Here is a 22,071-nt window from a genome sequence, read left to right on the forward strand (position 1 = left end):
CTGCTTCTTGACACGGGACCTAAAGGCATTCCTTATAGACCCTATGACAGCCCTATGGAATTTGCACCCAATTTATGTGTTCCCTATGATGGCTATTTCTCACGGTGACAATATACAAATATTTTCAGGATATTAACAAGTCCATTGTGGCATCAGCCCTAAACACAGACATGTTACCGCAAAGTCAACGATGCTAATCCTTAATGGGAAAAAATGGTTTATAGAAACCAAGCTCAGAGCTACAAGCAGTTTCTAGGTAGAGAATGAACATAAGGTTTGGATAACTTGTGTTTCCTTGTGTGATGTACAAAACAAAAAACCCAGGGAGCTTCCTACTACTTTAATAAACCTACTTGCTCCTATTTCTACTGGATAATTTGATTAATGGCTTAAACCAGGGTTCTTTAAAAGGTTTAGGTTTCTGTGCGGTTTTCTTCCAGAAGAGGGTGGTGTACTTACCTGAGGTGCAAACTTTTCTGCAGAGTGTGAAGCATTTGTAACTATTTTACAGTCTTATAGTCCCTTGGTACTTAATTCTAGTGTGACGACTTTACATCAACCTCCCTGTTGAACCATTCAACACAGATGTGAAATTTCTTTCATGGAAATCGAGAATTTCTTATGGCTATTTACATATTCTGGAGGGTGACACAATGTCTAACAAATCTTCATGGTCTGATATTTTTGAGGGTTGTTCTCTACATCAGTGGTCCTCAGGACCCCACACAGGTCATGTTTTCCAGGTCACTCAGCAGTGCACAGGGATATTCATTACTCACTGACATTTAAATAAAAAAACACAGGTGGCACTAATTATTTAACTTGTGATTCTGTGAGGAGACCTGGAAAACATGCGCTGTTTGGGGTCCTGAGGACAGAGTTTGAGAATCCGTGTTCTACACGAAACCTTCTTTTCTACCTAAGGTTGTTTCTAAGTTCCACTCAAACTAAGATTGGAATTCCAGGACCAGGTTTAAAATCACCTACAGAATGGTTAAAAAATCACACACACAGTGGTCGGTGCTTAGCCCTGCACCCTTCCGTGATTGGTCTTTCCCGACAGCAAGGAAGGCCATCGATGGGTGCAAGTCAAGGTTAACCACGGATGGCCATACTTAGCCTTCAGCTGAGCAGCTGTGTAAAAATATATAGTCATTAGGTCAACAATAACAATATTGGCATGTGGAAAGTTACCAGTGTTAGGCTGCTGGACGGGAGGGTTAGGCACTTGGGAGAGATTAAGCTACATGGGAGTTTCTGTTTAGGGAGACTGTACTTACCAGAGTGCCGATCTGTCAGATGACTCAGCTGGAAGTGACACTTGCATGATGCTGCTGCAGCCGTCATTAGCAGGTAAGTCACTTCTATGCCACCAGGGATGATAGAATATCAACAGAACATGTCCACATTTCATCAGTGTCTTCATATTAAATGTTGACATACACCACACCTGTGTCGGACAGCCACATGGTCCTTAGTAAAAGCTATTTGAGGTTTAATGTTTTTGTGGCTGGTAATGTGCATTGCAATTCTATGAAAGTGTCCATTGTAACCCAAAATGATAAAGGGATTTAAGTATAAAAATCCTGTTTTCTCTGGGCTCACTGTGGGACACCAACTCCCTCCTTCCTATGCTTTAGTTTGGGTAGAGAGGTTTCCTTATGGTTCTGTTATGTGGAGCTTGTTTAGAAACATAACAGAGGATCCTGCAGGATGAGAATATGGAGGGGAGAGAGGCGCAAAGACATACTGAATACTTTAAAGCACAAGTAGTCCTAACAAAGCATGTTTCCACCATGGTCCACATCCCTCAATGGATTCAGAGAACAAGCTTTAAATAAAAATGTTAAATATAAAGATCCCATTACTATACAATACAGATGCCAAATAGCCCCATTCAGGGCACCGCAGACTTTGCTACCTAGCTGCGCCAAAACACTAATGCCAAGTACCTAGTACATTATAAATGAACTAAGGGGTCAATCCAACGAGGGACAAATTGCAAGTAGAGAGTTTGTTTTATGAAACTCAGACTTCACACAAAATGCGTGTACCCAAGAATTCTCCAATCCAATTAAAAATGCCTATTTGGGAGTTTGCAAATTGACTGCCAAATGTGATGAGAGAAGTGCATGTTAAAAAAAACAAGAGATATGGTAAGAACTTACCTTTGTTATCTCTGTTTCTACGAAGTCCATAGGGTCCACAGGGTTCACCTTGGGGTATAGCTGGATCTGGATCCACGGGCAACACGCAGTTAAAGCTTTGCTGCTCCCAGGATGCACTTGGGTCCGTCCTCCTCTATACCCCGCCCCCGAGCCACAGCACCTAAGTTGGTAAACAGCTAAGGCCGGAGGAGGAGACTAAACAGAGAGAAGGAAGACTGGAACACACAAGAAACCATACTCACAGAAATGGGAGACGGAAAACCGGTGACCAGTCACACAGCCCATATGAAGCCAGGTGCATCAGGGCTGGCGTCCTGTGGACCCTATGGACTTCGTAGAAACAGAGATAAAGGTAAGTTCTTACCATATCTCTTGTTTTCTACTTCAGGGTCCATAGGGGGTCCACAGGGTTGACCTTGGGGATGTCCCAAAGCAGTTCAACTAAGGACGGGGATGCTCCTGTGCTGGAAGGAGTAACCGGCGCCCGAAGGATGCATCCTGAGAGAAGGTGTCAAACGCATAGAACCTCAAAAACGTCTGAATTGAAGACCAAGTGGCCGCCTTACGCAGCTGAACAGCAGAGGGGCCACGCCTAGCAGCCCAAGAGGGAGCCCACAGAACGAGTGGAATGAGCCTTAACAGAGGCTGGCACAGGTAAACCCTCCTGTGCATAAGCCTCACAAATAACGGAACAAAGCCAACAGGCTCATGTCTGTTTGTTGGCAGGCCAACCCCTCTTGTGAAAACCGAAGAGGACAAACAATGAATCAGACTTCCTAACCGAAGCAGTCCGGTCTACATAGATTCTAAGCGCCCGGCCTACATCCAAGGAAGCCTCACCAGCTGAAAGATCAGGTGACTGAAAAGCTGGGACAACAAGTTCCTGATTAATGTGGAACTTTGAGACCACTTTGGGCAAAAACTCAGGACGAGTGTGGAGCACCGCTCTGTACTGTGCAACAGTGACTGAAAAGCTGAGGACGAGGCCGCTAGGCTCTGAACAGAGCTGGAAAGGACATCCACCCAGGGAGCGGGTACCGCCTGAGGATACCCCTGAAAGGGCACCATTGACTGCTGCGTCACTGTGGGAGATTGCACGTATACAGGCAATCCCGCATAAGAACCCACAGTCTGAGACCCGGGGGGAGACTGCACCAGATGCGTAACCCCCGGGGAACGGGGGATGGTAGGCTGGGGCAACGCCCTAGAAGGGACCGCAGTCGGGACCGCAAGCCGGTCCGCGATCAACGCCAGCACTTGTGTAAACATCGCCCGAGGAGGATCCTGCGCCACCGGGTGTTGAGGGACAAGGTACCAGCTGGCACTGCCCGCACAGACGGTCCTGAGACAAATCCACCCCATCAACCCCTGCCGAACAGCGCCGGCAGGAAAACACAAGAGCCACGGAGCGCTCATTCTCCTCATCAGACATGACAGTATCACCGAAACGAGGTAAGGCGTACAACACCTGCGCACTCCCAAGTATGCACCACAAACAGCCCACAAAATGGTACTGAGTAGCACACCACTCGTATGTGACTGACCTCACAAATACCTAGATTTATATAAGTGAGGTACACAGAAAGAACACCCCTCCCCCACGCACCTGCGGGCCGTAGAAGGAAAGGGATAGGTAAAAACTGACAGTAAGTAGAAATAAGCACTGACAGCAGCACTAGCAGTAGTCACATACCATGCAGGAAGTTATACTCACTGCACATTTCAGCTACAATCAACTTCCCAGATGCAGTGTCGGAGGGCTAAAGCGCTGCGAACACTGGGCCTGATTCAGAGCCGGACGCTGAATCATGGCCCTCCTACATGAAAATGGAGCGGCCTTGTGGATGCTCGCAAAGCTGTGGTTTACCACCCACAGCTATAGCGAGCGTCCATGATGATGGTCGCGATGGTCAAGACCATCGGGCTTGCGACGGAGACCCTGCGGTAGGGTCTCGCTGCCGCAAGCCATGGTGTGATTTTGGCTCTATCAGAGCCAAAATCACTCCCGCTGACATCACTAGTGATGTCAGTGGGGCCGGCTTCAGACGGTAGGCGTTCCCATGGGAACGCCTCCATCTGGCAGCCACGCCCCCAGCACGCCCACCAAAGGGGGCATACTGTCAATCAACATCGACAGCACGCCCCTTTGGTGCGAGACCCAGCGCAACGGAGAGCCCGTCGCTAGCCGGGTCTCGCGCATGCGCACGACGGGGCTCCCTCCGTCGTGCGCATGCGCAGTGGGGCAACATCGACCCGCTGGCGAGCGGGTCTGAATGACCCCCACTGTCCTGAACAGGGGAGGGGTACGCAGGGGGACCAGTCCACTGGATGCCGCCTGGGAGCTCTGCGTTGCTGCCTGGGAAGATGGCCGCCGGAGAGCTCTGAGGAGTGGCCGAGTGAGAACAGCCCAGCGACGCCAGAACGCATGAGAGGAGCCGCTCAAGCAGGGAAGGCTGCCACACCCCTGCTAGTAATGAAACCCCCAGGGAAGCCGGTTCCCTGCCGGTGGTCCAGCAGTCACGCGGGGTATGCCACAGTGGGGGGAGCCCGCTGCCGCTACTAGCGCCGCCGTTCTGTCCCCAGAGACCGGCGGCTGAAGACTGCATTCTGCTTCCCCGCGCTGCACGCGGCTTACCTGGCCCCATGTGTCCGGCAGCAGTCTGTGGGAGGTCCCGGAGCCAAGCTAATACTGACTCCGGGGTCCCGCTGCGATCCCCAGATCAGTACAGGCGTTGCAGCGCCAGCGGGGCTGTTGGAGCGGCAGCGTGGACGTCCAGCTGGACAGTCTGATGCTGCCACTCTGAAGATAGCAAAAAATAAAATCTTTTTTGAAAAAAAAAAAAAATAAAGCTATGGGGCTGCTTAAGCAGCCCCACTGCGCCAGGGTGACCCGACTCCGGCCGGGCACCAACTAAAACTGCGGTGCTGTGGCTGGGGGGCGGGGTATAGAGGAGGACGGACCCAAGTGCGTCCTGGGAGCAGCAAAGCTTCAACTGCGTGGTGCCCGTGGATACAGATCCAGCTATACCCCAAGGTAAACCCTGTGGACCCCCTATGGACCCTGAAGTAGAAAGTGTGGCGACCATACTGGACCTCCCAAAATTGCTTACTTCGTTAGCAGGACAGTATAGAAGACTGGTTTGTGGGCATAAGGAAAGTACTGAAGGTTTTTTAAATGGTGTAAAATGGTTGATTTGTGTTTTTTTCTTAAATGCACATGATAGAACACAAACTTTTCGTTTAATCTCAAATTTAAAAAAAAAAAAAAAATGATTTTGGGCTAATTTGAGGGCACTAAATAAAAAAAAAAATAATTTTCAAATAAAAAAATACTGTGGTTAACCAAACAAAAATGTTGATTTTGAGGTAAAACTGCGGAAAAAAAAAACAAACAAACACACAATATAGGGTAAACAGGCAAAAAAGACAAGTCTGATATGAGTGACCCACACCATGCATAATTAAGCTTTATCTGTGACTTTATACAAATATTCCATTGATATAAAAAATAAATAAATAATATAATCATAAAATGCCTAGAGTACCCTATATGCAAACTAAGAAGCAACATTGAGGAAAGTATGCAGCATGGGAATTGTGCCAATTGTCTTGTGCAATATGGGGCAACAGGGAGAGGTGTGTGAGGAGATATATATGCTGTATTGGTGGTTGGATAAATACCATTGGGATGTTGTAACCATCGCAGAGTGAATAGTAATTTCAAGGTTTCTTTCAACCACTCAAACCCAGTGGCAGTTCTGGATGCTGGTTATAAAGGACTAACATTTTGAACATAAACAAAAAGAAACACAACTTGCCAAGTTTTTTCTTTTTTTATTGTGAAATATTGGATTTAGGGGGGAAAAAAAAAATAAAATACAAAAATGCCAACAGTAAGATGGGCAAGTACAGAATCCAAATCTATACAGGTGAAAAAGCAGACTTCAGATTTGGACAGATATACATGATGTTGTTAGGACAATGCATATGTACAAGTTTTATATGACCAGAACAACTCTCACTGGGGTAATACCGCTAAACATTTGAAGAGAAAAGAAATAATCCTGAATAAGCACAATACAGTACATCATCCAATCCACATGAAAAGAAATCCTGCTCATTTCATTTCACTACAGACCCTAGAAATAATTAAAATATATTTTTCAGCATTTTTATACACGGTTTTAAAGTTTAAATAATGAGGTTATAGTCACTTAATGTGGAGTTAATACTGTGAAGCCCCTAAAAAAAACACAAAAAGAATGAAATACTTTCACTAGGAGAGATGAGGGAAAGACTGTTCCATGAAGTATTCTCATCGTTTTGCATTTTGCACATTTGTCCGGTATAGTTTGACCTTCAGTTTTCCTATCCCTACCCCGACTGCACCACACAGCAGAATGAAGAGACCTGGGACAGTAATTGTCACATCATAGACTGTACATTTCAGAAAATGGATGCGGTGCAGCACAGCAAGAACGGAACTTAAAAACTACCACTGGAACTTTGCACCTCTGCGAAACTGCTTTCTCCAAGCACCGAAACTTGAATCTGCCACTTCAATCATCCCTATAGTGAAGGTTTAAATTTCAGGAAAAAAAAAAAAATTTAAATAATTTTTTTTTTTTCCCAGAATGGATTTGTTTGTTTTTATTCTCCTATACGAGTAATCCAAGCACGATAAACAAAACAAAAAAAAAAACATTTATATATATATATATATATATATATATATATATATATATATAAAATACACATATATAGTACTGCACTTTTGACTTTTAAATATGCTCAACATAATTCAGACATATCCAGTTTATCATTACGATTAATATAAACAAAAAAAGGAAGGCAGACTTGCACAGAATGAGCCTCAGCTAGGTTTAGGAGCAACTCCAGGTAAAAAAGGTACAAACGTGCACCTGGGACTAAGTTGCACAGCAGGGAGGGGGGGAGAATTTATATAGAAATTGGACCTCAGACTGCACACCCTGAACACACACATACTGTATGTGTGTATATATATATTTGGATGTGGAGGCAATTGATATATACACAAAAGGGAGTAGAAGTGCACAACTCCAAATTTAAATTGGCCACACATTTAAAATTTTACTCTGTAGCGCATCATGGTAGTGTCGAGGTGCTAACTGTCCTTTTACCTGGATTTACTCCTACCTCTAAATGAGACCCAAGGTAGGGAGATCTGTATGTATGTGATATTTTGGATAGATGTGTTGCATTAGGAAGCTATTTTTGTTCCACCTTGTATACCAGTTTGGTTAAAAAAAAAAAAAAAAGATAATTGGAGTGCGCCACACAAAAACAATTCCTAATCATTCATCATGTGTAACTGTAGAACACTTGTAAGAGGTGTAATACGAAGAGCAGTGTCTTTCGTTTGTTTAAACAGATATCCAGTCAAATTTTCCTTTTAACTGAAAGACCTCAATAGGACGACTTATAAACACTGTTCCTCTCTGTAGCATAGTCTATAGTAGTAACAGGGGAAAGGCGTGAAATGGGAGCACAAGCCTAGATTACTTTTTTATAGTACGGTTGACATTTAAACATTTTGTACATGCTTGCTATGGATAACACAATCCTGGATAGCTTCCATAAATGCCCTTGTTAATATGGAATACATTTAAAATAATGCCCATCTCAAATGGGGCTTGTCATCCATTTATGAACCCACAGTGATGTCCTTAAATATATTTGTTTTGGAAGTGTAAGATTTAAAAAAAAAAAAAAAAAAGGAACATTCATCCCCCATAAGCTGCAGCAGAAGAGGTACATCATAAGCTACATTAGTAGCAGTCAACTTATATTTTCTTGGTTTGCAAAATGCCTTTGGTATTTGAGGAACTGACAACAAATGTAGGAGGACATAAAATGCTAACAGTGCTGGGCGCAACAGCCAATACAACATAGGTAGATTTGATAAACTATTTAAGCAAATAAAATGTAGCAGCTGAATGGGGAGAGGCTCAAAGAATGTAGCAGGTGAAAGGGGAGAAGAGGATCATAGTATATAGCAGGTGAATGGGGAGAAGAGGATCATAGTATATAGCAGGTGAATTTGAAGATCATAGAATATAGCAGGTGAATAGGGAGGCGAATGCTTCTACACTTGGAATAGCACACATGCTTGCCATAACACCACGTTTTACTTCGTCTTTTTAAAACCGGTTGCTTTTGACATGTAGTCTCATAAATTTCCCTTTTAAAATATAGTGTCCCACCCCCTCCTATTATAGCTTTATAATAGGGTCTCCTCTTTAGGTACCCATTAAGAAAGTGGTTATTTGGCCTCCATATGGACAGGGGAAGAGCTGGCCTTATTGGTGCATACTCTCAGAAACCCACCTCATCGTTTCACCAACATAACCAGAAATGTAATCCTCAGCTCCAATGCATATTGTACCTTGACTTTAAAATCTAATTTTTGCGATTAAACAGATGCCATAGGGGCACCTGCCAGCTCCCGGGTTGGATGATTCAATTCAGCGGGAGTTGAATAGCACCAGGAAGTTGGCCCCGGAGCCATTTAATTCAGAGCGCTGTTAGGTCAACTAAATGATTTATTTTCGCACCATCCTGAGGTTAAATCCGAGGAGAAATCCGACTAAAGTGCTGGGCTCGCAGCCGGCATTCTCCGACTTATTAACTTGTAATAGTCAGACCAAAGAGCACGCTGAATTGAATAGCTCTGGTACCAACTTCCCAGCGGTATTCAACTCACGCTAAATTGAATAGGCCCCTTATATTGAGTCCCTTGTGGATGACCAATTTCTTCTGGAAGTGAAGGCCTGAGAGGATGGACACCCAAAATATGGGAGCCAGGAGGGACACTAAACCTGCACAATGACCACTATAGATACAGTTAACACTTATAGGGGCAGATGTACTAAGCTCTGGAAAGTGATAAATTGGAGTGTGAAACTACAAACCAATCAGCTCTGGTCATTTTTGCAAACAGTCTGTAACTAACATGACAGTTAGGAGCTGAGTGGCTGGTACTTTATCACTTCCCAGAGCTCAGTACATCTCCCCAATCTTTGGTGACCAAAGTTAGTTTTCCCACTATCGCATCGTCTTTATGAGGCTATATCGGCTTTCATATAACACACCAGTAAGTGGAGAGAGAGAGTGATGAAACCAGCAATAAGACACTTTCATGCACCACATGGATGATAGAAATGGTTACACCTAGTTACCAGAACAGCTCATTAACACACCACAAACTCTTCATGCTGCAATTATTTTATTTATTTTTACATAATTTTTTTTTTTTTTTTGCCTTGTCCTAAAACCAGCATGGATGTACAAAAAAGGATTACATGTAACCATACAATTAAAAAATAAAAATTCACTCATCCTAAAAATCTTATTAGTTTAAAAAAAAAAAAAAAAAAAAAAAAAGGAAAAAGAAAAAACAACTTTACCAGAGTGAAAGGTAGAGAAAGAAAACCAAACTATAGGGCACCCAGCACAGGCAACACTGAGGCCATCATGCCCATTGGCTAGGCCCGACAATGAAAGAGCCCATGCTGCTGAAGCCTTAACCGGCCCTTTGGCACAAATAAAAAAAAAAAAAAAACGATTAAATAAGTGTCTGATCCACCCATTTCTAAATATACGTTTTCTGTACAAAAATCAATTAAAACATGGTTTTCATAGATACATATGTACAGAACTCCCTCGACACTCCTATAAATTAAAAAATAAAAAGGTACACCAAAGGCACTTGCAAGTAAAAATCCACAACACTCTACAAAAAGCACACCTTTTGTTTCCTGCAGGCACAGCACAAGTGTGTAAGAAATTACAAACTACTTAATTGATACCATAAATCTCTTCAGTCATTTACACAGTAGTTATTTTTTATTTTATTTTAACCCCTTCCATGAGGAAGGGGGCCAGCAGCGCACCAAATATTGTCTCAACAGCAGAAGAGGGGTTAAGCACCAGCATTAACTCTGCCATATTAAACCAAAACAGTTCAAATATCTAAACACTAAAAAACCACTAGTATATATATATTTGTGAGCATTTTAATAATAAAACAAGGGTCAACTGCTGATCTGATTCAGATTTTTCTTATGTTTTATTGCCTTATGCTCTCTTGAAAAGCTTGCTATTGTAGTGATGCATTTCCTCCTTTGCAGGAACGGAACAGAGGGGGGGGGGGGGGGGTCTTCAAGCCAGTTGAAGTTGCTTTGTCTGAAAAGTGTAAAAATTAAAAAGTCCAGTACGAACTATAAAACATGTACTAAAAGATGGGTTTCCCTTGTTACTATATATTTTTAAGGGCTTCACAGACCAACACTGTGTCCTTCCATTAAACAGTTCCTCAAGGAGAGGTCAGTATGCTGCCACTTTTATCAAATTTTTTACCCTTTGATAAAGCCGCAACCTGTTTCAGTAATTCTCTGTTTTTGCCCTAAAATGGAACAAAAACACAAAACAAAACGTTAGTGAATAAGAAGTGATCCTGTTACAAGAACCCTAGGGTAAGTCTGACAACCTTATCTGTACACATAAAAATGGACTAACCTGGCTCACTGCCTTTTGGTCAGAATTGTTGACTGTGAACGATCGCTGAAATCAGTAGACAACAGCCAAATGGCCAGTTCTGAGGGCACCTGTTCTTCCAGGCTGAATCATAGGGTGATCATTCAACACAATGGTCTATGACCTGACTTATCCAGCCACGGATGCACACCTTAAAAACGTATATGCACCCCATGTGCAACTTTGTTTAATATATTTATCTATGGACTTCCTTCCAGGCTTTTCAGCCAGGTCTCTTTCAACAGGAAGTTGTTTATGATCATTGATCTAAGACATGGCACAGTCGGGCTGTGCTCTCTGCCTTTGGGCACAGTATATATTGAGTGTAGCTAAGAGATATAAAGCAACTCTGCATGAAATTATACCTGCAAAAACGCATACAGAAGCCAGAAAGATAGGCAATGATTTACAGCAGAATAAGACAATAAAATAAGTCACATGAAGGGGGTACACAAAATATTTTGTAGCGCAGTCAGGATAATAGTCCATCAATGAACACATCACCCACAGCATTACTGTGCGGGGACAGCTTTAGGCTCTCCTAATATGTGGAGCTAACCTCATGTAACTGGTAAAGCAGATATGGGCTTTATGCACGATTCTTACCTGCAATTGCTCAACGGACTCTTTGTGAGCCTTTTCCATGCCATTCATCTTTGTCCTCAGATTATTCTCTTGGTATTGGAAGTCTGCTTTCAGTTCTGTCAGCTAAAGAAAGTTGCACAAGTTTCTTAGGGCTATGATTTAGCAAGTGCTGAGTATGTATGTACGCACACTCTATTTTGTTCATTAATATATATTGAAATATATTATTTTTCCTTTAATTATATCTATACACACACACACACACACTATATGGACAAAAGTATCCAGACGCCTGACCATTACACCAACAGGGACTGTAATGACATTGTATTCAAATATTGAAGCTGCATACACAAACGATTTTTTTAATGAACGATTTGAGTAAACTATTTTTTCCCTTGAAAAAATTTACTAAAATCGTTTACTAAAGTTGTTCATTTACTAAATGTCATGAACGATTTTTATGAACTACAAACGATTTTTGCATATTCCCTTAATGAAAATCGTTGAGTTGACAAGTCTGACTGAACGACAAACTACAAACGTGAACGCACATGAACGATAATTGTTCATCGTTTGACTCAGAAAGTGAACGATTTTTGCCATCAATTATCGTTAAATGATATCGTTTAACGATAATCATTAAAAAAATCGTTGTGTGTGTATGCAGCTATATACTTTACTATGGAGTTGGTCCCCCTTTTGCAGCTATAACAGCTTCCACTCTTCTTGGAAGGATTTCCACAAGATTTTGGGGGGTTTCTGTGGGAATTTGTGCCCATTCTTTCAGTAGAGCCTTTATGAGGTGAGGCACTGATGTTGGACGAGAAGTCCAGGCTCACAATCTCCATTCCAGTTCATCCCAAATGTGCTGAATGGGGTTGAGGTCAGGACTCTGAGGGCCATTCAAGTTCTTCCACACCGAACTCCTCAAACCATGTCTTAATAGTTCTTGCTTTGTGCACTTGGGTACAGTCATGTTGGAATAGAAAAGGGCCTTCCCCCCAAACTGTTGCCACAAAGTTGGAAGCATAGCATTGTCCAAAATGTCTTTGTATGCTGAAGCATTAAGATTGCCCTTCACTGGAGATACGGAGCCTAGCCCAAACCCTCACAAACAGCACCATACTATTATCCCTCCTCCACAAAACTTCACAGTTGTCACAAGGCAGTCAGGCAGGTAACGTTCTCCTGGCATCCGCCAAACCAAGACTCGCCCATCTGTCAGCCAAACAGAGAAGCGTGATTCATCACTCCAGAGAACACGTCTCCACTGCTCCACAGTCCAGTGTCAGTGTGCTTTACACCACTCCATCCAACGCTTGGCACTGGACTTGGTGATGTGAGGCTTGCATGTAGCTGCTCGGCCATGGAAACCCATTCCATTGAGCTCCCGCCGCACAGTTTTTGTGCTTACATTAATGACAGTGGACGTTTGGAACTCTTCAGCTATGGAATCAGCAGAGCGTTGGCGACATTTACGAACCATGCGCCTTAGCAGTCGTTGACCCGGCTCTGTGAGTTTACGTGGTCTTCTGCTTCGAGGTTGAGTTGCTGTTGTTCCGAAATGCTTACACTTGAGAATAAATATCACTTACAGTTAACCGTGGAATATCCAAGCAGGGATGAAATTTCACAAACAGTCTTATTGCAAAGTTGGCTCCCCATCACAGCACCGCGCTCCTCATCACAGCACCGCGCTTGAAGTCACTGAGCTCTTCAGAACGACCCATTTTGTATAACAAATGTTTGCAAATGGAGACTGCATGGCTAGGTGGGTGCTTGATTTTATACACCTGTGGCAATGGGTCTGATTGAAACACCTCAATTCAATAATTAACAGGTGTGGCCAAATACTGTGTGTGACATACATACATGCACACATTCAAAACTAATGTTCCCAGTCAGTCTTAAGTCCTATATGACAAGACAACTGAGCTGCGGCAGTGACCTACCTTCTTATCCTTCTCCAAAATCGTTTGATCTCTCTGTTGCAAGAGACGTTTCAGCGACATTACTTCCTCCTTCAATTGACTGATTAGGACAAAGTTGTCTGTACCACCACTGTCTGTCGACTGATTGATTGAACTACTAAAATAATAAATGCTGGAATTTGAATATTTATTGTAATACCTACAAATTATACACATCTTGTAATACCAACAAATTATACATATCTGGTAAAAACAAAACGAAAAAAAAATGTAGCATACTATCCCCCACTGTATAGGAGCAATTCTGCTTTAAAATCAACCTATGTTTAAAACGGCAATGAGCATTACATTGGAAATCATCATTAAATAAGTTTTTTCTGCCCCAGGGCCCTGTGTAGGAGGTAGGCACAGGGCTGCCTGTCATTGCTTTAGATTTGCAGGTCTTCACTCTTTATGTAACGGTCTCTGACTGACTAAATGAGGGACATTGCACATAGGCTGGCTGCAGAACAGAAGCTCATGTCAGGAGACAGCATATGTAGGCAGTCCACAGACTGCTTAACAGAGTGGACATGCTTTACTAGGAGGGTCTCTTCCCCTGTGGGTGTAGCCTGGGAAACCAGTGCACTGCGGAGAGAGGGCCCATATTACCCCATGTGTCATTTAGTCTAGCATTTAACATAAAGGTCAACCATGGTGCCCCATTATCTGTACCATTTTTTACAAGAATCGGAAAAACATGCAAATCTCTACTACCCTGCTGCCCACTACAGGGGCAAGGGAGGAGCTAGGCGAGAGGTTAAATCTGGGAAAAGAAAGTCACCACTGTGTCTGCTAAAGTGGCTGGACCAATGAGTAGTCACAAGCCTGTTGTTGTACAAGCTGAAACTGACTGGCTGACAGACTCTTGTGACATGAGAGGGCAGATGGAAGGGGCATACAAAGAAGATATAAAAGCGAAGACGGGAAGGCCGGTGTCCACTTCCAATGCAGGCCACATATATTGCCCACCCACCCTGATCCACAGAGACCACATACAGTGTTCACCCTATAGCCGAAGAAACATCCTTACCAACTTCTAATATTACTAATACTTAAGGAGTTATACTTCCTCGTATAAACGAATGCCAAATATAATGCAGATGTCACGTTATCTGTAACTTTACGGTGGTTACATTTACAAATAACCCTGAAATCCACACTTAAAAAAAGAAAAACAAAATAAACCCTGTCCCCCTCCAGCTGGAAAGAAAGCTGTATGTCTGTCACTGACTCCTGCTGCGCACACAGCTTTAATGATACATTTGATGAGGAGTCAAAGTTATATTAACACCTGGTTACCTGAAGGGAAAGGGTTCAGTTTTTTTGGGGAAATATATACGGATCCCAAAAATGAGAACACTGTAGTTCTGCCAGTAGAGGGGGGATGAGCTCTTACACCTCAAACAGATCTTGTGTAATCAGCCATCATTTGTGGTTTCTTTATTATCAGTTATTCAGTACTTCACTGTGTATAGATCAGTTATCCACCCCAGTCTCTGTCACAGTGGAGCTTACAGTCTATATTCCCTAACACAAGGACACACTTACACACTAGAGCGGTGATTCCCAACCACGGTCCTCAAGGCACATTATCAGTCCTAGTTTTAGTGATATCCATGCTTAAGCACAGATGGTTAAATCAAAATAACTGAGGTACTAATTAAGTCACTTGTGCCCAGCTATGGCTAGCCTTAAAACCTGGACTGTTAGTGTGCCTTGGCGACCGTGGTTGGGAACCCCTGCACTAGAGTTATTCTTTTGGCCAATTAACCCCACAAGCATTTTTTTTTTTTTTTTTTTTTTTTTAAGTCTGGGAAACCATTCAAACCTGGAGAGAACAAACTGTGCACATAGTGCCATGGTGAGGAATTTAACTCATGACCTCATGCGAGGCAGTAATGCTAACCACTATGCCAACAGTGCTACCCTCCCCTGTGTTGAGCTCTTATTTCATTAAGAAATCATGGTACTGGGGAGAGTAGGATAAGCAAGTCTCCGGAAAATGTGAGACATACCTGTCTCCGTTGGATGGCTTGGATTCCAATTTGGGCTTTTTCTTTGGAGTTTCATTCTGAATTGCAGAAGTAGATTTATGACTGTAAAACAAAGGGTTAGTAATTAATGCATCAAATTAATTCACAAGATCTATATCACAGGTTCTCAAACACTGTCCTTAGGACCCCAAACAGTGCAGGTTTTCCAGCCTCCTCACAGAATCACAAGTGAAATTAGCTCCACTTGTGGATCTTTTAAAATGTGTCAATCAGTAATGACTGCACCTGTGCACCAGCTGGGTGACCTGGAAAACGTGACCTGTGTGGGGTCCTGAGGACCGATCTATATGGTGCTTCCCAACCTCAGTCCCCAAAACACTCTAACAGTCCAGGTTTTAGTGATACCCCTATTTGAGCACAGATGGATAAATCCAAATAACTGCGGTACTAAATAAGACACCTGTACTCAAATACGACTATCCTTAAAATCTGGGCTGTTAGTGTGCCTTGAGGACCGCGTTGGGAACCGCTGCACTAGACATTTGCAAAGGCTAACCTTTGGTTACAAATGAGAACGATGGGATGACATTTGTTAAAACAAACCACCAATACATGATTATGGAACATTTTTAATTGCGTGCAAGTCGCTGATTTTGGCACACTGCGCACGCTTCAAAGAAATCCGCTTTTGTGCTGGATCAAGTATCCGCACATGGACAGAGATCGCTAGTGCGTACGGATTCACCATCATTTAACAGGCCACACTTTCCTTGAAATGGGCGTTTCTGGGCAGCGACCATGCACTAGCAAAGAAGGCTTCTATATTGTGTGAGTGTCATGGGCATGTAAGCAAACTTCTTTGCTAGGACAGAGATGGGACCCCTGTTTCAGCCGGACCTTTTGCACCCAGCATGGGCTGGTGTAAGAACAGTGGGCGGGATAGGCATCCATATGGATTTTTAGTATACAGCATAAACGAGTAAGCAGGCTACCAACGGCCGCACAGAAAAGCGTCTGCAGATGCCTCAAAATCAGGCCCAGATATATGCCCGACTATATCACATGCAGCATGTTACAGCCCATTACAGTACTTGTGACATCCGTTTCCTTTTATGACTGACGCATGGTAAAAGTAGAAGTAAAATGGACAGCATGAAAGTGTTATATAATAATACATACCTTTGCTTCCAAATTCCCTGCTCTGCTTCTGGGCTTAGACTGCTAATTCTGCAAGAACAAATAAAAGCATGACAATGTCAGTATGTAAATGCTGGATAAACAAAGACTTATGCCGTGTACACACTAGACTGTCATAAAAGCTAGACATCGGCAAGTGCATACACACTTGCCGATGCTGGCAGTGACGGGGCGGGACCATGGTGCAGTCGGCAGCATGGCTAACAATGTTGCCCCCTTCGGACCTGCAGGCTGTCACTGACAACAAGTGAAGCGCGCATAGTCAGCGACATAGTGGGTACACCCTGGCAGATATGGACGATATGTTGGTCCAATAGATTAGACGATGTTGCCCAGTGTGTACCCGGCTTTAGACAATCAGATGAAAATACAACATGAATTCGAAATATGATTTTCTAAAACAGAACTTAAAAATTGGATACAGGGGAGAAGATTGCCAATAAACTCAACCTAAATATATGGAGTCGTCCTTACAATAAAAAAATATATACATATAATAAACAGACCACACACCCGCAATGAGCCTATTTTGGCACTTTCAGACTGGGCATTTGTTTATACAGTACACACACAGTGTAAAAAGTGTCCCCAGAAAAATTAATTCTTTCCTTCTCCTGTAATATATATAACCCACACATACTACACCAGGCCTGGCCAACCTGGTGCTCTCCCAGCTATTGTTTTGCTCAATGATAAAGTCTGAAATGAAGAAAAGCAAAACCTGTATGTTTCTTTCCCCGAAACTATCAAATATACTTTGGTCCTTGCTTCACCATTAACTTTTCCAAAACAACAAAAAACAGGATTCCAACAATAAAATCGGCACATTTTCTGTAGTGTAGGGTGGAAGTGTCCGGCAATAACATAACATTTCCATACAATTACTATTAAAGGGCCTCCCCGCTTTCAAATGAAGGGGTCGCTAAAATCTGCAGTTGCCAGAATGGGGAAAATAGTGAGACTAGTGCTCAGCATTTTTGAAGTACATGCGAGGATGAGCCCTACTCGTCCTCAGCACTGAAGTGATTAAAAGTAGTGGATATGATGCTATGCAAATTTGTACGCAAAATAGATGAACTATTTTGCAATATGAATATAAATAAGAACGACACTTAACCAGAGACCTTGTCATATATAAAAATATATTAACCATCAATATTACAGAAGTATTATAAACTTCTATTTAAAAAAAATATATATATAATATGCACCAGTTAGTACCCTGAATCATATCACACCTTGCACGTAAAAATCTCCTTAAGCGGACAGCATGCAAGAATCAGGGTCTAGTTATGGAGCCTTCAGTAAGGACTAAATTTGGCTGACCACATCATGGGGGATTACCGATCCCTATGCTAAACTAATCAATATATCCAAGCATTGCAGGAAATTGATGGTTGTTTCCAGACACCCTCTTCCTAAGTGTTCCATTAATCTGTCTGCTCTACATTAAAGTTTCATACAGCTCCCTATGCATATGAGAAATACGTTAAAACTGCTGTGTTCACTACGCAGTTAACAATACCGAATGCTCACGACCATAGTGAGCGAGAAATATTACATTGCTATGGAGAAGATTCAAGAAGCCACACCTCACATTGTGCGTTTTAAAGCCTGTTACGGTAGGCAGATTCTGCTCGCTACGCCATAGTCTACGAGCAGAATCTGCCTCAGAGTTAGTGCATGGAAACCTGCAAAAATTGGGCAGTTCCTAAAAGTAGATTGTTGAAATCTTATAAAATGGTTTCAATTCCAAGTGCAAAAATAAAAGAGTCTGAACATAGTTAAGAGTGTGGCTTACTTGTGATGACTGCTGCTGTGCCGGTGGTGGTGGTGGTGATGGTGGTGTTTGGAATGATGTTGGTCTTTCTCGGTAAGAGATGAAGAAGAGGAGTTGGAATGGGCGGAGCCCAAAGTTTTCCGCTGCTCCTTTGTCTTCTGTAAAACCCTCTTGTAAGACAACGTGCATAGCCAACATAGCAGCTTCCCATCAACCTTTAAATAAACAAGAGAAGTTGGGCAATTAGTCATTTTCTTTCCAGATAAGGAGCGCCATGACTAAAATCTCCTAAATGACATGTAAATATTACCCGTCTTTCTCCAAAATGCCACTGCAATATACCACCTTCTAAAATTGTAAGCTGTGCTCCTCACAGTGACTGTAGGAGATAACATATGGTGACATGATCTGGTAACTAGCAATGAGCTTTTTCTCCATCATCTTTTTGGGGGACACTGCAAGAGGTCTGGAGGGCTGTGCAGGAGTTAGGCACTTAAAATTATATCTGCACAAATTCGGAAAGCTCCTCCCATCCTATCCTACCTTCAGTGAAACTAACCAGGTGCCACCATAGCCCTGGTGTTGCACAATTTGTCTGTCAGTTTCCTGTCATTTTCAATCTTATTGGGTTTTTTATTTACGGCTGCTACAATAACCGGGGGAAAGAAAACTGCGATGAAGACCATCGCCCCACATATTGCCTTTTTCCTGATCGGATTGTGAAGTTTGTGGTGTAGTCCGGTCACTAGATAAGGGTAGCAACCAACGGAGTCTGGGAAGGCTAATGCCGACAGGTAATAAGACAGAGCTGCGCTACCTCAGAAAAAAAAAAAATATGACACTGCTAAAGCGGTCAGACACTGCACTGCTGCTGTGCCAGCTCTCCCCTTCTGTATCTGATGCTATCGAATACACTTGCACGATATCGGCCCGATTTGGCCAAATCGGAACGTCAAAATCGGGCATATCATGTAGTGCGTATGCCCGATTTAAGCTCTCCCAAGCTATATTGTGTGATTACCCGTGCTGCACGGCCAATCACAACAACATCGCATGTAAGGCTGTACATATTAATGAAGGAAGGAACAGTGATCGTTCATTAAATCTTTTAAGCGCGCACCAGCAATTATGCGTTGTCTAGGGTGAAGGCAAATTGCCCTGAAAATCGGCACGATTGCTGGTTGTTCAGGTGTGTACCCACCCTTACAAGTTCACTGTTATACTGTGCATTCCACTGACTTTAGAGAGGTCATTGCACTCTTCTCTCAGAAAAGGAGAGCAGTGGCAAATTTGTTGGGGGAGGTTCTGTCATTTATGACCTGAGCCGGATGTCTGGTGTGCAGTTCATGAAGCTGGGGTCCATAGACCACGTATGCCCGGAAGGGGCTGCAGTTGAAGTTGAAGAGCCAGCCAGAGTAAATTCCTGGCCCTAGTCATCAAAGCCCTCCACTCCTCCAATGTTGCCCTAGGGAATAAATCTTACCCTCAGGGAATTTCAGAGTCCAGACTAGGGCTGCAGGTCAAGACAGCTTTGGTGCATAGTCTTCTTCATTAGAAAGGACTTTAGAGCCCGCTTCTGCTTAGCAACCACCTAGATTACACCCTATGAGGATTCTGTGTCCAGGTATTCCTCTATGGAGGTAGACAAATTGCTGGGGGACTTTGACCTTCAAGGTTTTCTATATTTTTATGATGATCCATCGAGGAAGAGTATTGATGATTTAGACAAAGGATGAAGCTTCTGAATGTTTCTTTATTTAGGTGGAGAGACAATTTCCTTTTTCTCCTCACATCAAGGAGGGCTAATGCAGCATCAGGACAGACCAGACATTTTAAATTCTCTGCAGGCTACAGGTTCTTTATCCTTTATTTAGGAAGTATATGACAAAAAGAGGGATCCACCCTGACGCAAAGGTGAATGCACCTATTTTATTATGATTCCTATTCCAAATGCTGCATCTCTGAGGTCAGCATGAATAAGGAGGGCTAGGTTATTTTGAAATAACTATATAGACTTCAGCCTGACTAAATAAAGTTGTAGAAAAGTAATCTGAACAAATTTCTGAGGGTTTACACCAAGTAAAGCTGTCAAACACCAAAGGCTCAAATACAAATGACAATGCTTCTCAATAGAGCACAATGTACAAGCTTACTCAGTCATGAAATCAGCAACCAAACCCTATAACAATTGGCAACACGAGCTCTTGGCCCACACAGGAGTTCCTGTAATTGGAGACCAGTCTTCTCTTCTGGGACCAGTAGTCCAGCTCTACTTTGGGCATCTGGGTGAGAGGAATAACAGGAAAGGGTCTACATCAGACTACCTACAATTCCTTCCAAGATATATTTGAACCACTGGTCTTCAGAGGGGCAGGTCAAATATAATGGCACTTAAGGGAACCACTCTTCATAATCTCCTTTGAGTGGAGCTCTTAGATCCAGAAGAACAGAGGGGGTTGAGATTTTAATCCAAAATCTATATTTGATCAAGATGGGAGACTTTAAAATCAGTAATAACTGGCATGAAGCAAGATAAGTTTCTGGCTTAACTCAAAGACATAGCTTCATGTTCCAATCTGGGAAGAACATCAATGTCAGTCAAGAATCCCAATCAAGAATCTCCACTAGCAAGTTTGTGCTCCTCATTTCAGCCAAGAGTACTTATATAGATTATAGTTGTGTCTGTCACCATGCAGAGAGCCAGGAGACTAACAGTGGTGCCCCTATTTGGACGACTAGCTAATCAGAAGCAGGATGTTTGTCCCTTTTCCAGTACCACTTCAACAGACTCGAGGCACATCGATGGGAATGACTTACCAGATGTAGAACCTTGCTCCATCCCAAGGAAAAGTATTTCGGTACTTCTATAACATACTACTCTTATTATCGTCAACAGACAAGATACCGCATCTACTAATAAGGTCTCACATAGATTTCAAGAGGATGTCACTTCTGTATCTCCTGGACCTTCAGACATAACAGATTTCCCCTGTGAAGCAGTTTAATATGCAGGCTTTCCTTTGAAAGCAAAACCAAGCTGGGTAACACTGTCACACATTCACTCGACTCACCCTGTAGAAGTTACAGCAGGCTTTAGTGATGGGTAGTTCATGAATGATCAGTTCAAAATGAACTAATCTTCAAAGTAAGCTAGTTCACAGCTCTGGCAAAGATTGGTTCATCAGGACCTAAAGCAAGTGGGAGGAGGTAGACACAGTAACAGTGCACAGCAGCTCCTATAGGCATGAGTCAGTACTGCTAAACTACCACAGGTGGCACTGCTGTGCTCAGACATTGTGATAACTGTGGAGCTGAATTAACTAGCTTGTCATAATGAGTGAGCCATTTTCCTGGCATATAAATTCAGTAGCTGAGCCTTTTTAGTTCAGTGGCTCATGTAGTTCACAAGTTGCCTGATACAATCTCCATCAGCTCAAGACAGTGCTGCATTCTATATACTGTAGTTCTGTTTATACCACAAGACATAGGGAGAGGTGAATCAAACCTTAAAGAGAGATCAAGTGGAAAAGTAGCACTCAACTTCTCTCATTTAATAGACTGTGCTAGATGAAAGACAGAAGCTGGCATGTACAACCCCTACACTATCAGCCCCATTATCTCCATAATAACATAAAAATAGAACAAATAATACAAAAATGCTATTTTAATACTTATGATTTAGTGTTCCTTCTAGCTCCGGCGGGAGGCAGGGCGCCGGAGCTAGAGAGGGCATGCCCGCGCGCGAGAAGTCCGAGAAGGGGGCGTGGTCATCGGAAAAGGGCGCGTGTTTATAA

The 22,071-nt window shown here is 42.9% G+C and overlaps 1 protein-coding gene across 2 annotated transcripts in view; it reads right to left on the reverse strand.

The window, feature by feature from the left end:
- Window positions 1-5,982: 5,982 nt before the first annotated feature.
- The window catches only part of FAM76B (family with sequence similarity 76 member B), a 29,586-nt gene continuing 13,497 nt past the window's right edge, over window positions 5,983-22,071 (reverse strand). Inside the window, exons 5-10 of one of the 2 annotated variants that reach the window (XM_088456751.1) lie at window positions 18,299-18,492; window positions 16,480-16,527; window positions 15,322-15,402; window positions 13,286-13,436; window positions 11,352-11,453; window positions 5,983-10,614 (exon numbers count right to left, since the gene is read on the reverse strand). In XM_088456751.1, coding sequence (XP_088312877.1) covers window positions 10,525-10,614; window positions 11,352-11,453; window positions 13,286-13,436; window positions 15,322-15,402; window positions 16,480-16,527; window positions 18,299-18,492 — 666 coding nt within the window. In that variant the 3' untranslated portion in view covers window positions 5,983-10,524. The remainder of the gene's footprint in view (window positions 10,615-11,351; window positions 11,454-13,285; window positions 13,437-15,321; window positions 15,403-16,479; window positions 16,528-18,298; window positions 18,493-22,071) is intronic. The other variant, XM_088456752.1, reaches the window with a different exon arrangement.

The sequence above is a fragment of the Taudactylus pleione genome, unplaced genomic scaffold (genome assembly GCF_031769625.1).
Source record: "Taudactylus pleione unplaced genomic scaffold, aTauple2 ptg000711l, whole genome shotgun sequence".
Taxonomy (NCBI): Eukaryota; Metazoa; Chordata; class Amphibia; order Anura; family Myobatrachidae; genus Taudactylus; species Taudactylus pleione.